This window comes from Canis lupus, chromosome 12 (assembly GCF_011100685.1).
Source record: "Canis lupus familiaris isolate Mischka breed German Shepherd chromosome 12, alternate assembly UU_Cfam_GSD_1.0, whole genome shotgun sequence".
In the NCBI taxonomy this organism is placed as follows: domain Eukaryota; kingdom Metazoa; phylum Chordata; class Mammalia; order Carnivora; family Canidae; genus Canis; species Canis lupus.
The window spans coordinates 67,267,622-67,285,244 of NC_049233.1; the positions used below are offsets into that span (position 1 = coordinate 67,267,622).

Genomic DNA, 17,623 nt, shown 5'->3' on the forward strand with positions numbered 1-17,623 from the left:
CTTTTTTGGATCTACTTAGAGAAAAATGTATTTGTTAGCCTTTCTAGACTTAATGTAAAACCCATAAGCCTTAGGGAGATTTTCAGATTTAAAATAATAGCACTTTTAGGAATAGAAAAAAAATGTCAAAGTTAAAAGGAAAAAAAAACCCCTATTTTCTGTTAAAAATCTGGCCATAAAGCTGCTGTAAAAATTAATGTTGGAATGAACTTTAGAAATCACGTAGTTGAGCTCTTTTATTTTATAGAAGAGGAAACTGAGGCCTAAGGTCATAGAACCCACCCTAATAAAGCATCCTTATATTAGTCATATTTAAACTGTGCTTGTTACGAGATTAAGACATTCTGCCAATAGCATTGAATGGTGGTGATCTTTTCCAAATTTGTGAAAAATAAATTATTCAGTAGTTTCTTTTCACCTCAAAGTCTGTTTATAAGTGTTTAAACATTGATGACCACAGAAAACATCAATGAAAAACTCACCAGCAATCAAAGTATAATATGATTATTAGCTCAGTAACCTGAAGGGATGCATTCGGTGTGTAAACTTACAATTATGATTTCCTTTTGTCAGCTTTTACTTTAATGTAAGTTTTCTTAATTACTGTGATGTTATGTTTTACTACTACAACATTGACCCTCAGGTACTCTATCTTCTGAAGACCTTTGGGAATCCCTGCCTTACAACACACAGATTTCTTAGATTTATCTACCAGCGTCTTAACAAATTAAAAATGCTTTTCTGGAGGCCCCTGAGTGGCTCAGTTGGTTGAGCCTTGGACTCTTGGTTTAGACTCAGTTCCTGATCTCAGGGGTGGTGGGAACTGCCTGCCTGAGGCTCCCTGCTCCTCGTGGGGGGAGGTCTGTTTGGGATTCTCTCCCTCTGCCACTCCCCCAACACATGCACACAGACTCTGTCTCTCAAACATAAGTAAATCTTTAAAAAAATGCTTTTCTCCTACTGTATAAATAAATCACTACTTCACTCAGGTGAAAGATGTAAGCACACTTGGGAACATCCTGAGACACAGTGATCTGAATTATTCATTAACACTTAAATGTGTGTTAAAAAAAAAACCACTTAAATGTGTGTATTTCATATGGGAGATTAAGATTACAATTGACTGTGATGTTCTTCAGTAAGGTTTTAGCCAAAAACTGTTAAATACTCATGCCTAATTAATTTGAATATATATTTAAAAAATTCCTTGAATGCAAATTTATTCTTCAACTTAATTACCAGAGGTTAAAAAGAATATTTGGAAGTCAGCTTTGTGTGTTTTTTATATGCTTTGTTTTTTATTTTTTTAACATTTTATTTTTATGTAATCTCTGCACCCAACATGGGACCCAAACTTAAAACCCTGAGATCAAGAGTCACATGCTTTAGAAATTTAGCCAGCCGGGCACACCTATGCTTTGTTTTGTTTTTTAATGGTTAACCCAGAATTAAAAGAAGTGCATATTCACAGAGACCAGGAATCTGGGACACATAATTTTTAAGTAATTGGGAAGAGGAGAGTTCTGCTGAATAACATCTGGTCCCTTTCTCTGTTGGCATTTATTTAATGTCTCTGAGGTCAGTTCCAATAGCTGCTGGTAACCAGGCAGTTTAAGGTGAGCCAGAAGTAGATAGATCCTCCCGCAACCCAGCTTCCTATATCATTAGAAGGATTTTTTGTTGTCTCAGCTTAAATATCTATAAAATATAGCACATTTAAGTTTTTAGACTCCTTTGAATAGTACCTATATAAGATATACTTAGCTATAATATGTGGACCTGTATTGATATAGAGATCAGAGTTCCTTAACACTGAGATTTTTTCTTTAAAAGGTGGAGCTGATTTGATATGTGTGGCTGATAGAAGAATTGTTTTTTTTTTTGTAAAATCTTAATAAAATAAGACTATGGAAATTGTATTTTCCTTTTTCAAATTGGAAAGTATAAACGTTATGATTAACTTAGAGATTTTTATCATTTTAGATTTTTTCGCCCCACAAATATCAGATACTGCTTTGCAGACGATAGCTGACTATATTAGGTAGAACATCGAAGAAACTTTTTAATCACTTTATTATCTTTAATTTTATGGCTATTCCTTATGTTTTTAATAAATTTCATGACTGAACGAAGTTACTGTAACTTCAAGCATTCAACAGTCTAAATTTTTTTTCTCCCCTACATTTCCACCCATTAGAAAGGAGGAGCTATTTGGGGCTGTGAAATCTTGGCACTATCCTTTATTATAATACAGAATAAATAGTAATAAAAGTTTTGTATGTAAATCAGATATTTTTAAATTGGATAATTTTAAATGTAGAAATGGAAGCTGTCAAAAAAAAAGAAATAGAAGCTGTCAATATAAAAGAATATTGTAATAGTTTATTTTCTTCTGCGCAGAAAAAAACCCTAAGGCAAGTGTAACATGTACTTTCATATTGTTATGCATTGTATAATGTTGATATCTAGAAAAGGCAGCGTTCTGCTTAAGAGAAGATCAATAACTTATATTTATGGCTCTGGAAATGTATCATAGGAAAGGTGGTTTCAAATGGTAGTGACTTAAAATGTTCTAACATCCAAATACTTCATTATGACAATTAACCTTCCAGAGTTCAAATAAAAATATCTTGTCTAATTCCAATATTTCCAAGGTGGGGAGTTCATTTTATTCTTTATTTAAAAAGAAAATACAGAGTTGGATTTTCCATTACCATTAAATAAATATCTATAAATTAATAGTGTTTGACATTATCTGGTACTTTTTTTACCCAATTTTTTTAAAAGTTAGTATGATTATACATTTAAGGAATATTATGATGCAGTAGAATCCTAGACTAGGGTTTGTTCTAACCTCGTTCTACCAATTAAGAATAAAACTTGACTTTAGGGCAAATAAAATACATCATCTTTGGCTTTTTTCCTTCATTTCTAACATGAGAAGACTATTTCTCTAACTTTCTAGGACTTTTGTATAGATCAAATTAAATAATTTGAAAACCATTATGAAAACTCAAAGCATTATAAACAGGAAGATAATAATGTATTATTTTGTGTAAGACTTTCATAGTGTGACTTTTTAGAGCAGAGAAATTTTATTTTCATTTATAATGACTTTTCTAGAGACTTCTTCAAGCATTTTACATTTATTGTCTGTTTCCTATTCTCTGCTCCCAGTGGGGTTCTCATTAATCTTTCCTTCATTAGTGCTTTCTATATGCCAGGCATTATGGTAAGTATTGAGGATTTTAAATCTCTACCTTTGAGGAACTCATAACCTAGTGGAGAAGAAACATGTATTTTTAAAATTACATCATGGTGCCACCATTGACTGATAGAAAAGTCACCAAAAATCCCTCAAATCAAATCATGGTTTAGACAAAAATATAGTAACTTTCAGTTACCAAGAGCGCACTGTCAAATAGAAATCCTGCTATGATTTGAAATGTAGTAGCCAATAACCACAGTGACTTTTGAAGTCTTGAAGTGTGGCTAGTGTGAACAAGGAACTGAATATTTTATTTTAATTAATTTCAATTTAAATAGCCACACATAGACTTAAGTGAGCTGGATTCCTCTTCTGTCCTAGGGCTGACAAACAATGTTAATCAGCCATTGCCCAGCTGCAGTGAACCATGTGTGGTGAGCATATTCCCATTTAGGTTACTCAGCCTCTAATGATTTAGAGTTGAAAACATATTGTACAATAATTCTAGTAATTCTAGCTTTGTATACTCAGAATTTAAGTTTGTTTTTTTCTTATAACATTGCAGTTTGGACCAGAAAATCCCTTTAGGACACAGCAAATGGCTGCCCCTAGAAATATGCTTTCTGGGTATGCTGAACCAGCTCATATCAATGATTTTATGTTTGAACAGCAAAGGAGAACTTTTGCCACATACGGTAAGGTGATAAGATTTACAGTTTCCAGTTTGACACATTTTTATGTGGATAATCTGTTTTATCTTCTTGCTTTTTAAATCTATTAATCTAGATTTCTTTTTAAAAAGGTAGTGCATTTTCTTAAACACATTTATAAATAGTTATACGAATGGGAAGATGAACTAATATTTTTAGCTATCCTTCTAAAGTTGCTGTGATTTCTGAGTATTAGAAATATTCTGTGATCTTAAAAACAGAATATTCTCTGTTGTGCTTGATAATGAACACTTGTTATCGAATGTCCATTCTATGCAGATTGCTGTTGAAGTTGGTAAATGACTGGATAGTGTTAAGAGATTACTTTTAATTCCAATATTACGTAACAGTAACAGTAGTATAATATAGTAGTATACAACATGGTAGTAGTATAACATACAGCATTATATTAGTTTCAGGTGTACCATATAGCGATTAAACAATTCTATACAGTACTCAGTGCTCATCACAATGAGTGTGCTCTTAGTCCCCATCACCTGTTTCCCCCATCCGCTGTTTCCCCCACCCCCCCCACCACCTCCCTTCTGGTAACCATCAGTTTGTTCTCTATAGTTAAGAGGCTGTTTTTTACTTTGTCTCTTCTTTCTTTGTTCATTTCTTTTATTTCTTAAATTCCACATATGAGTGAAATCATACAGTATTTGTCTTTCTCTGACCAATCTACTTCACTAACATTATACCCCCTAGATCTATCCATGCTGTTGCACATGGCAAAATTTCATTCTCTTTTATGGTGGAGCAATATTCCATTGTATAAGTATTACATCTTTATCTATTCACCTATCAAATGACACTTGGGCTGCTTCCATAATTTGGCTGTTGTAAATAATGCTGCAATAAACATAGGATTACATGTATCTTTTTGAATTATAATTTTCACATTCTTTGGGTAAATAATAGTAGAATTACTGGATCATATAGTAATTCTATTTTTAATTTTTTGAGAAACCTCTGTGCTGTTTTCCATGGTGGCTACACCAGTTTTGTATTCCCAGTGCACAAGGGTTCCTTCCCCCACCCCCACCCCTTCATCCTTGCCAACACCTGTTATTTCTTGTGTTTTTGATTTTAGCCATTCTGACAAGTGTGACATGATACTCATTGTGGTTTTGATTTGCATTTCCCTGATGATGAGTGATGGTAAGCATGTTTTTGTGTGTCGGCCATCTGGATATCTTCTTTGGAAAAATGTCTATTCATGTCTTTTGCCCATTTTTCGTTGGATTATTTGGTTTTTTGGCACATTCTTTTTATCTTGTTATTTACTGATTCACTTTATTCTGTTTCTAGGATCTTATCTCTGAAATGTTTTCTGTTGTTCACTACAGGACATCAGGAAATAGAACGGCCACAGACTCATTGTATAACATAAGTATATTCCTATCAGTGGTAGAATTTAAGAAAGTTAACATGCATACAAGATTGGGAATCTCCTTTAAAAGAAGATGATCTTTGTAATGTCCTTCTTGATATAGTTCCTGGTCACTGATAATCAGATTTGCTAATATTTGGTGGTGCCTTTCTTCTCTCTTTCTATAATCTCATCTGTGTCTTTTTGCCTTTTGTAGTTGTGATTTTCTGTATACGTTAGTTACTTGTGCTAATGTTTCTTTCCCAAAATGGTAATTGAAAAAGAAAACTTAGAGTTTTACAACAGATTTAATAATCACATCTTTAGAAATCAGTAAGTTGTCTTTTTTTTCTTTAGTTTCCTTTGCAGTCAGAATCTGCCTCTTTCCTGTATTTCTTATAGAATTTTTCTGAACAAATTTTTCTGTCCTATCTGCCATTAACTTCCATCATTAGAAGATAGGATCTAAAAAGGTTAAGAAAATAATGTCATATGAAATATATCTATTCATGATGTGTTTTAGTAGCAGTTATAAAAATAGCAGTTATAAACAAATTTTAAACCTTTAGTATAATCCCACTAGACTAAAATATCTGCTCTTAGCATTGATCTTTATTCCTTCATGTTACTCTATACTGTAATTGTTCTATACTGAAAAATTTGCATCTCACCTTTTTATTCAGTGTTCTATCATAAGCATTTTCCAGTGTTCATTTATAATCTGTCCTTTTTAAGAACTATCTAGTATCCATAAATTGGCTATACCATAATTTACATAATTATTCTAATGTTGGAATGTTATTTTTCTCTAATTTTTAGGGAATGATGTAAACTGACTCACTGTAAATTAGTTAAGCATTTAATACACATAGTCTTAGTTATTTATCACAATATATTCTTGGAAACTGGTTGTAAAGACTGTCATATATTAGATCATATATCACCATGACAAGGTTATAATTAACAGTGTGCCAGAAGCTAAGACTGTATACCTCTGAAATCACCTAGAAGGGTTGGATACTTCCAGTCCAAAAAAATGGTTATCAGTGCATTGTACCCATTACTTGTATAAGGGATCCCAAGTAAATATAAAGTATATATTCACATAAAAATCAACTTTATTGCATCATGAGTTTATTATATTCTAGCCTTTAATGAGACAGGCTTTTAAAGACTTTGCTTATTTATTTAGACTTTAGAAAGGACTTAAGCAATAATACAGATAGCTAAGACTACTTCAAAACAAAACAGAAAAGAAAAAGTCCAATTAAGTTTATCTGATACCTATTTTCCTTCTTAAATTATCCTATGGTAAGAGTAAGCATTTAAACCTACTCAGTTGGCTTTAGACTTGGTTTCAAAACTGGGCCTGTTTTTTTTTAAATAGCCGGTGTTTTTTCCCTTTCTCTTTAGGAGATAGTGGACTAAGACACAGATTGAACTATTTAATGAGTTAAAGACAAAAGATTAGCTAAAACTATCCAAGAGGTTGTGCTCTAACTTGTTAGCACAGGTTAGACTAGTCACTCCCTTGGTGGGTGGTTTCAGTGTGTTTGGGTTCAGATTCTACACAGTAATACAATTTCTTCCAGTTAAAAGTTCTTGGCTTGCACAAATCACACAGTGGCCAGAGGGCAACTGACCAGTCTATTCATTTTTCAAAATGCCATTGTAGACCTGATAGATGTACTGAGAGACTTCAGGAGCTCTACACTTCAGTGACAGCATATAATTTGGGTTTCCTGGCTGCCTATGTAGCTCAGCCAAAATCCAAATGCCATTAATGAGCTTCAGGGATTGGTACATCATGTCCTGCCCTTCCACATTCCTCTTGGCAATAGTATAAACGTTGTCTTGTAATTTGTTGGAAACAGTGTCAGCATTTAAATGGCATTTCTTAATCTGAAACTGAAGTTCATTTTCATAGGGAATATCCTTCCATGTTGCAAGGAAGACCTGGTGTTCCATTTTGCCATCTTCTACAAAAAAAGCACATTGAGTTGGATGAGGCAGCTGAAGTAGAAGACATCAATATTATTTTTACAGCCACCTGCAGTTTATTCAGAGGTTCCATCATCATGACTGGGGCGCAAGGTGTTGAGAGGCAGGGAGACATCAATGCTCTAGTTTGGCATCAGTGGTTTATGGATAGCTAGAGGAGTGCTGGGGATAACACCAAAGCTGTTCTTGTGAAACAGGATTGCACAGTTTGTCATGTGCTGCAGAGCTTTGTTGGATAAGTTCATTTCCATATAGATGTGCCCTTGGCGGTGAGTAAATGTTCCAGAAGTCTCCAAGCCTTTAGCTTTTACTGTAGGCAACCAGACAGCCTTAGGAGCTACACATCCACCTGGTGCCATGCCTGTCCCCATGGAGAGTTCAGACAGCTTATTCAGACCACCCTTGATCACAGCAGGAATAGGTGAAGGAGCAAAGGTTGCAGGCACTGATGAGGGGATGAAGAATCGTCCCACCAGACTATCCAGTCCTTCTCCTAAGAGATCCACAGCTCCCATCTGCATGGAGGACACCTGTGGCAAATTAACTAGGGGACCAAAGTCAAGATTTAAGATTAAGACCTCTTAGTAGGTCACCTTGGGAGACGATAACCTGAGACTGTTCCAGGTTGGTGGCAGCGGTGGTGCCAACAGGGCTGTCAACGTGCATCAGTGCTCCCATGGTGTATTGGCACGTGTTGGTGATGGATTCCATGACTGCCTTCCACTAAAGCCTTGTGAGGTCAGAGAACCAGTGTGGCAGATTAGCTCACCCAGCAGAGTAGGCTCAAAAAGATCTGTCTCCTCAGACATCAGTGGCTTCTCAGACTACTTCTTTGGGTATGACAGGGTCCATTGAGAGAAGGCACCAATAAATATAGCCCCGGTCTCAAAGGTCAGGAGTATCCAAATCTTTTATTGCCAAACTCAAGACTTGCTCTACCAGCTCCTATATTTCTCTGGTTTCTCGAGAAACAGCTTCACTATGGAAGTAAGCAGAGTGAGCTGCTTTCATCACGAAACCCTCTAGGAAGTTCTCCCATAACTCCTCTGCATTGTCAGTTCTCTCAAAATATTCTCCCACAGGGATCCCTGGGTGGCGCAGCGGTTTGGCGCCTGCCTTTGGCCCAGGGCGCGATCCTGGAGACCCGGGATCGAATCCCACATCGGGCTCCCGGTGCATGGAGCCTGCTTCTCCCTCTGCCTGTGTCTCTGCGCCTCTCTCTCTCTCTGTGACTATCATAAATAAATAAAAATTAAAAAAAAAAATATTCTCCCACAATCCAAATCATAACTGCTCAAGTGTCTGGTTCATCCAGTGAGTCTAAGTTCTCACACAGAGTGGCAATGATACTTTCATACTTGTTGGAGTATTTGTGAAAGATGTCCCTGATGGCAGTAACCTCTTGGACCACACAATTTACTTTGGTCTAGATGAGATCAAGCAACGTACTTACACAACACTCTGCAGATTGCTCCACGTTGATAGCACACCATCCAACGGCCCACACAGCTTTGCGAACAAAGTCAACATCCAACCCTGTGGCATATTCCTTTAAATCTGCCAGAACCTGAGCAGTGTTGCTTGGAATGCCAAATGAATCATGATGTCCAACTTCTCTAGTTTATGATGGATGGATCATTGTACTTCACAAAGAAGACTTAGATGTCCTGCTTCAAGATTTCAGGCCTTTTCTAGAAAGTTACATTGATACTCCTCAGGGCAATGTACTGTACTTTTGGCTCCCCGGACAGCAAAGTGACAAGTGGAGGGGCCAGCTTCTTCAGCAGCATATTGTAGTAGTCCAAGTCCTTAAGTAATAACTCTAGAAATTTCATTAGGACTTTTACTTCTGAAATCACCGCTGCTGAGTTGGCATGAGATAGCCAGTGAGTTACACACTCACAGATGCAGTGAGCCTTCCAGTCATCTTTAGAGTTGTAATTAGGCAGTCTGAAATGAAAGTCTGGCCCCATTCAGTGTACTTATTCAGGGCTGTCAGCAGCTTATTAATGTTCTGTGGGTTCAGATCAAATAGGTTGCTGCTTGGATGAGATTCACTGATTTCAGATAATATTGCTAGAGCATTAGCCACCACCATTGGGTTTGAATCTGCTATGAGATCCCAGAGAGAATCCAGAAATCCCTGATCTTCCACCTCTTGGGCATTGATACCATGGAGTTTTGTCACACAGACTGCTGCTGTTTTCTGAACATAAGGATCTTCATCCTTCAAGCACTTGCAGAGGGGTTCACAGAGATATTCTGTAATCCTGTCTACCTAGATCCACCCCCATTGTCCTGACTGCCAAGACCCAAATTAGAGGACTGGGATCTTCACAGTCCTTCACAAAGCTGTTGACAGCCATGATGGCCATGTCTGGCTGACTCATGGCATAGTTCCTCAAATAGAGAAACACAAGCTTCTTTAATTCCAGATTGTCAGTTTACATCTTGAAAGAGAGAGCTAACATCCTTTCCCCACAGTCATGGCAGCACTCACTTTTCTTCACAGCCTCCTGCTTCTTTTCTTTCCTTTCATTGTTGAGTTCAGCCTTCAATTCAAAGATTTCTCCTTTTTTTTTTTTTTTTTTGATTGTGAAATGCTTGGAGTCAGTCATGGTTTTGGATCTTTAATATGCACCAGAGGCAAGGGAGGGGGTGGCGGCAGCAGCCAGAGAACACAGCCCAAGTGGTGTTGTAATAGTTTCCTACACATTACTGAATATAAATCTTTTTAAAGGTCTTGTTATATATTATCAAATTGCTTCCCAAAAGAATTCTCCCAACTTCCATTGCCACCACATGTGCAAGTCCTGTTTCTCTTTACCTGAGATCTATTTGATTGTTTTTCCTTTATGTGGTAATAAAAATATTATATCTTTTTAATTTGTTTCCTTTGGACTACTAGTGAGGTTGAAGATTTTCCACATATTTGTGACCATTCTTTTGCAGATTGTTCTTCTTATTTATACATTGGGATATTAGTATCAATAATCTTAAGGATCTAATAATAAAGTTGGTATTATTAGAGACTTTAGGAAACAAACTGAGGTTTGCTGGGGTGGAGAGGTGGATGGGGGATGGGGTAACTGGGTGATGGGCATTAGGAAAGGCATTTGATGGAATAAGCACTGGATGTTCTATGCAACTGATGAATCATTCAATTCTACCTCTGAAACTAATAATACACTATGTGTTAATTAAACTGAATTTAAATAAAAAATTTTAAAAAGAGCCATTTCAAATAAGACTACAAAGGAAGAAAGTAGACATTAACTGTATTAAAAATATAAAAAGGAAAATAAACTTTAGAAAGATGGATGAGAATATCTCAGAACTAAAATGCAAACAAAAATGCAGACATAGTCACTTACTTGAGACATAGGATAATAGGAAAGTAATTGGACTAAAATTCTATAGTCTTAGAATTCTATCTTGCACTGTCACTGGCTGACTGTAGTAGGGCATATAGCTAAATATTTAACTTCTCTTATTTATAAAGGGAAAATATTGTTGTCCCTTAATTACCTGTGGGAGGCAGTAGTAGTAATGGTGATAATGGCAATAAGGATTTATTTTACCATAGATGATATAGAAAAGCAAGAAAGCGTAAAATCTTGTCCTCAGAAACAAGACTATGGCCAAATGAGTTGAGGATTGGTACTTACATAGGTTATCACAGGAAGTACCAGGGATCTCCCTCCAAATATATACAGTGTCATTTGAATAGACATAAGTCTCTGTCAAGACAGAATTACATTCTAGATAAGTTTATATGATTGAGATGGGGATTTTTAACATCAGATATGTTTGTCTAAATTTTATATAAGCCTTATAAAATCCCATTTAAAAATCTTTTAGAGAACACTGTTCTGTAGATCAAAGAGACAAAAGATAAAATAACTCCTGGGATTTGAACCTGTGATTTCAGAGATTTTACTCCAAAGCTGCTTTTCTGCCATCAAGCTCTCTCTGGCTAAGAACATATTTTAATACTGAAAAAACAACATGCAATTGAGTTAACAGCCAGGTGGTTGGTCCTCTTCTACCATCTCATGAGGATAAATTGAACACCTATATCCTTAGCCTGTTTGAAAAGTATGAGGACAAATCTTTTTCTGTTCCCCAAAAAAGTTCTCTTTAATCTTTAGTTGAAAAAATTAAAGTGTCAACTTTACGTAGACTGTAAACTGATTAATGACCTAGCTCTCTTTTGTAAATATGCTGATTACTAAAACTAATTTTACTAAACAAATATCATGTTATAGCACCCCCCACTTAAGGAAAAATTGATTTGAGTTAATATAGATAGATTTTCTTAAGTCCTCCAAGACCATTGAAGGGGATGCCTGTGTGGCTCAGCAGTTTAGCGTCTGGGGCCCCGGGCGTGATCCTGGAGTCCCAGGATTGAGTCCCTGCATGGAGCCTGCTTCTCCCTCTGCGTGTGTCTCTGCCTCTCTCTCTGTGTCTCTCATGAATAAATAAATAAAATCTTAAAAAAAGAAAATAATAAAGACCCCACTGAAGACTGCATTTAAATGGATAGTAGCTACATACTTTCATCACTTTTTAAAGGAGTGTATTCACATGCCAGTAAATATTCTTGCTTTCTTGCTTACTTTTCTTACGAAGGAAACAGATACAATGATTTATGAATGTATTATTTTAAAATTGAGAGGGAAGGGACACCTGGGTGGCTCAGGGGTTGAACATCTGCCTTGGGCTCAGGTGGTGACCCCAGGGTCCTGGGATCAAGTACCACATCAGGCTCCCTGCATGGAGCCTGCTTCTCCCTCTTCCTGTGTCTCTGCCCCTCTCTCTCTCTCTCTCTCTCTCTCATGAATAAATATATAAAATCTTTTTTAAAAAATAAAATAAAATTGAGAGGGAAGACTGTCTTTACAGAGAATAACATTTTCAAAGTAACAGCTAAGTTTTATATAATTCTTCTTACCCTATTTTTAAATTATTTAATAGTTTCTTCTATAATTTGATAGGCTAAAGCCATGTGTTATCTATTACCAAAAACAAAAAGGAAATTGTTTCTAAACTTTCAAATGTGTGATATACATGTATTTGTAAGATCTTAGAAATTTTGGACTAAAGTTTGATACCTTGACCAGAGAGACTGTTAATGTAATGTCAGTGTGCTAGATTCATCCTATAAGATACTTCTTACTCACCTGAAGTCCTTCATGATCAGCCCTGAGATTTGGGTTAATTGTTGTAAATATGAATATAGCTCAGGAAAGAAAGAGTGGTCCTAAGTTAAAAAGACCATTTCAACATCTGGAAGGAAAATGTGAGGTGAGTGTATTTATATAGTAATAAAAATGAATTATAAATGGCAAAAATGGAGTCAGTAATATGTGCTTTTTCCTTTCAGGTTATGCATTAGACCCTTCATTAGATAATCATCAAGTGTCTACTAAATATATTGGTTCTGTAGAAGAAGCTGAAAAAAATCAAGGTAATTTATTCAAATTTATTTGAAATATTTCATAAAGCATATGTAAATATACACATACACTTGTAATTATTGTCTTTCAAACTGACTTGAGATAGTAGAAGAAACTAGTATTTTATTAAGTCGATTTTATTTTTAAGTTGAGACAAATCAGTAAGAAATTTTAGAGCAATATAGTTTAGAACTATTATAGTTTAGAGCTTGGTTTTACCACTTCTGAGACATTCAACCTTGTAGAGAAGATGTTGATACTTATTATTCTGGGTTGTTATGAGTACTTGACACAGTGCTACCATGGAGAAGTCACTCCATAAATTATAATTAACGTATAGCAAACGTTTGCAGTTTATTTCTCAACACTAATGTCAAGCTACATTTTTACTGAACAGAACAAGTTTTATTATACATTATCTATGGAGATTGTCTTAGGGTTGCTTTGAAGACTAAGTTTGAGTATGTTTTGGGATATATGTTTGTGCTCACATTCATTTTGTACTTATAAGACAAAGCATCATACTATAAATGCTGACTTGTCACAAAGCTCATCATCTGTATCTTTCCCATAAAATATGCTCATTAGAAAAAGAATATGCTGCTATATATTAGTAGCTACAGACCCTATATCATCCAGCTACCTTCAGTGTATGAGCTGCATTATTGTTAAAATAGAATCTTGACAAGCTTTTGTTGTGGCACACAACCTAAACAGCACTGATTTGAATTAATATAGGTGAGCTTTTTTCTTTAAGTTAAACCTCTACAAGCCATATCTTATGTGATCAGATTCTCCGCTAACAGTTAAATTGTGACTATGACTCCCCTAAACCTTTCTTTTTCCAATTTAATGACTACACACAGCTTGCTACCTTCTACAGGTCAAATAAGAATCTCAACCAGAAACATCCTCTTTCCTCTTTTCTTTTTAATCTAAGATTTATGGTATTGAGGTCAAGTTTAGATTTAGATCACATAGAAGAATACCAGATTCTTGTTAAACCTTGTTTAATTTATATAGTTAAATAACAAGTGAATCAGAGTTGTTAATTACTTAATCTAATTTAATCTGATTCCATTTTTAAATGATAAATTTTAATTTATTCTTGCTTTCAAAAGTAGCTTTATCAGGCAGGGCGCGTAGGTGGCTCAGTTGGTTGAGAATCCAACTCTTGATTTCGGCTCAGGTTATGATCTCAAGGTCATGAGATCAAGCCCTGTGTCCAGTTCTACGCTGAGCATGGACCTGTTCGACATTCTCTCTCTCCCCCTCCTTCTGCCCTTCTCCACCACATGTACATTCTCTTTCTTAAAAAACAAAGAGTAGGGATCCCTGGGTGGCACAGCCGTTTGGCGCCTGCCTTTGGCCCGGGGCGCGATCCTGGAGATCCAGGATCAAATCCCACGTCGGGCTCCCTGCGTGGAGCCTGCTTCTCCCTCTGCCTGTGTCTCTGCCTCTGTGTGTGTGTGTGTGTGACTATCATGAATAAATAAATAAAATCTAAAAAAAAAAGAGTAGCTTTATCATTATTTAGCAATATTAAGTTGCTGGATTCCTTTCAAAAAGTGGTAAAATCCACTGATATAGGTCCATGATTCATTAAAAGGATTGTGTACCTTTTAGGATTACATAGCCAGGGATCCCTGGGTGGCGCAGCGGTTTGGCGCCTGCCTTTGGCCCAGGGCGCGATCCTGGAGACCCGGGATCAAATCCCACGTCGGGCTCCCGGTGCATGAAGCCTGCTTCTCCCTCTGCCTGTGTCTCTGCCTCTCTCTCTCTCTCTCTCTCTCTCTCTCTCTCTGTGACTATCATAAATAAATAAAAATTAAAAAAAAAAAAAAAAAAGGATTACATAGCCAGGTCTTTTCTTTATATATTAGGACTTAACAAAATATTGCAGTAGTAGAAAGCTGCTCTTCCCAGAAGGTTGAGTCTCTTTTTGTATAGCATGAGTTGGTCTACCTGGCAGATTCATGTAGATTTTATATTTTGTTCTTTAATAAATCTTTGGTTACTTGAATAATCAATTTTCTCTAACCATATAAAATAAAAATGATATATATGCTACTGTTTCTTTAGAAAATACATATATTTGTGATATCTACTTTTTTTTAATGTAGGTTTAACTGTGTTTGAAACTGGTCAGAAAAAGATAGAAAAGAGGAAAAAGTTCAAAGAAAATGATGCATCTAATATTGATGGTTTCCTGGGACCATGGGCAAAATATGTGGATGAAAAAGATGTAGCCAAGCCCTCAGAAGTAAGCTTTGATGTTTTTCATTGCCAGTTCAGGTAGTTGCTGTGTTTGTGAAGGTTATTTATATTAATAAACAAGATTTTCCTTTGTTATTATAGATAAGATTTATTTACCCCACCTTCCTTCCACTACTCCTCCCATAAAAGTGGTGTCACAAATCTGTAGTCATTGCTTATATCCTTATGATTTAGTAAAAGCTCTTTATTAGAGAACAACATTGTATAGAAAAATTGAGTTTCCTTTCCGATACTAGATTTTCTAACCACTTTGTCTTTTTGTGTGCATAATTAGCATAATACATTAAATTTATTTCTAGGTGTTCCAGAAGGATGGGTTTTGTATAAAATGAGCTTAAAAGTATTAACTACTACCCATTTTGTGTTAAATGTCTTTTTTGTAATCTGTCAGAGTTGAGACTGTTATCCCGGGAGACATACTTACAGCTATCGCTTCACCAAAAATTGGACCTCATTATAAAGTATTTATAACCAGCTCTGGGCACAGTGGAGTTCTAAAACATCCATTTTAAAGTTCACTCCTTAATTTCCTTAGGAAGAACAAAAAGAATTAGATGAAATCACAGCAAAGAGGCAGAAAAAAGGCAAACAGGAAGAAGAGAAACCTGGGGAGGAGAAGACAATCTTACATGGTAATATATTTCTTAGACCTTTTCATTTTTATGGTAAACTTTCAGATATTTATTCTGTTCCCTGTTCATACAGTATCAATTGCCCTTACTAATCAGCTGCTATCCTTCACTCTAGTAAGAATAATTGTATTTGACTATTTGTACCTCAAAGAAATTACAGCAGACTCTTCCATATTCTAATAAAGGAGAGAAAATAACATGATTAATGATTGCTGCAAGTGATTCTTTGAAGTGCTAGTGAATTTTTTAAAATAGTAGATAAAGAAATCTGAATTGTCCGCAATCTATTCTTTCCTATGAAGATACTCTTGCCCCAGTCATTTTAACCTTTTGTTTTTAACTCTAGTCAAATAATCTCCAGATATATAATTCATAACTATTACCAAATTATACTTTAAAAGAAAGCTTTGTTTTTCATGTGAATAGGTTGGAGATTTAAGATTCTTATGCTAATTTTGATATGTGGAAGGAAATGCATATTCAGGAAATCTATTCCAAAATAAATTACAACTATTCTAGAATGTACCTGGTTCATTAATAATTTGTTATATTTGGAAAATTATGTAGTGATTATCAAACTGTAAAGAATAATTTAGTACCAATGTATTGATTATTCTAATGTTAGATCACACATCAAATATATTCAGGTGTGATGAGGCCATATTTGGTTTCTTAAACTCCAGTTTTCTCTCCAGTGATGCTATTTAATACTGTGGTGCTTGCAACCATAATAAAAATAACAGCCAACATCTGTTGAGGCCTTACTCTGTGCCAGGCATGCTACTGAATGCTTTATATATACTATGTCATATAAGTTCCACAAGTGACTTCACTGAACAATTTGTGTTGAAAGTGGAAAAGAGAATGGAAAAGGAACCTGGAAGAACATAAAAGAGGAAGACAGAGTAAAAGGATGGTTGATATTTTTGTTTTAGCTTCTTTCTTTCCTTGGTCTTTGCCAGTAACTCAGAAGGCCCAAGTATTTTCTTTTCTTCCCTCGTTGTAATTACACTGCAGTGAAGTCTTTTTTATATACCATTAAAATGTGTAACTAAGTAAAAGACGTATAGATCTTATTTAAAGGTCTGATATTCTCTGCGTATTTAGAAATTCCAAAATACTACCTCTAATTGTAAATAATAGCAGTGATTTCAAGCAGTGATTTCAAGATTTCATTAGCTGACTCTTGGTCTTAACTTTATCAGAGTATTACCACCTAAACCTTAATAAGGAACAATATCCCTATGAATAAAGTGTTACCATTTAGGATATAGATTTTATGACTGCAACTTGAATTTGTTCACTGTTTTCCTTTGTCTTCTTGTTCTAGTTAAAGAAATGTACGACTACCAAGGTAGATCCTATCTTCACATACCTCAGGATGTTGGTGTTAATCTGCGGTCCACTGTGCCACCTGAGAAATGTTACCTTCCCAAAAAACAAATTCATGTGTGGTCTGGACATACAAAGGTAAGCAGATTGCTCATATGGATCGACCATGACATAACATTTATAATTCGGTGTCCTAGTCCCTTATGGGTAGCCCAGGCCTTCCAACAGAAATCGCTGCCACAATCTGCTTTTTCTGGGGTACCACATCAGTGAACGGTGGGTTGGTAGTAGCACTAAAACCTCATTAATTTTGCCTTAGCTCTTGGAATTATCATGCTGAAGAGAAGATTAGATGGTTTCTGATTTGTAAACTGTGGTAATATTTAAACTAATGGAGAAACAAGATACTTGATACTTTTGATGTGGATATTTCTTGTCATCTGCACTGTTCCAACTGATAATTCCCAGCTCTTAAGCAAAGAACAAAAAAACTAAGTAAAAGAAGAGGAGAGAGAGCATTAGCAGCTTGATTGACTAAGAATTCCCTTGGGTGAGAAAGTCAATATTAAAAGGTTGAAAAACAAATCTTCAAAAGCTTAGTGTCAATAAGAGCTGCTCTTAGAATACTAACA

At 35.6% G+C, this 17,623-nt stretch overlaps 1 protein-coding gene and 1 pseudogene across 1 annotated transcript in view; one reads left to right on the forward strand and one right to left on the reverse strand.

Annotated features, from left to right (window-relative positions):
- CDC40 (cell division cycle 40) overlaps positions 1-17,623 on the forward strand; it is a 52,220-nt gene that overhangs the window by 16,033 nt on the left and 18,564 nt on the right. The window contains exons 4-8 of the mRNA XM_038554927.1: positions 3,774-3,903; positions 12,678-12,761; positions 14,874-15,013; positions 15,563-15,659; positions 16,990-17,129. Of these exons, the coding sequence (XP_038410855.1) occupies positions 3,774-3,903; positions 12,678-12,761; positions 14,874-15,013; positions 15,563-15,659; positions 16,990-17,129 (591 nt within the window). The remainder of the gene's footprint in view (positions 1-3,773; positions 3,904-12,677; positions 12,762-14,873; positions 15,014-15,562; positions 15,660-16,989; positions 17,130-17,623) is intronic.
- On the reverse strand, positions 4,982-10,235 carry LOC102152955 (annotated as a pseudogene).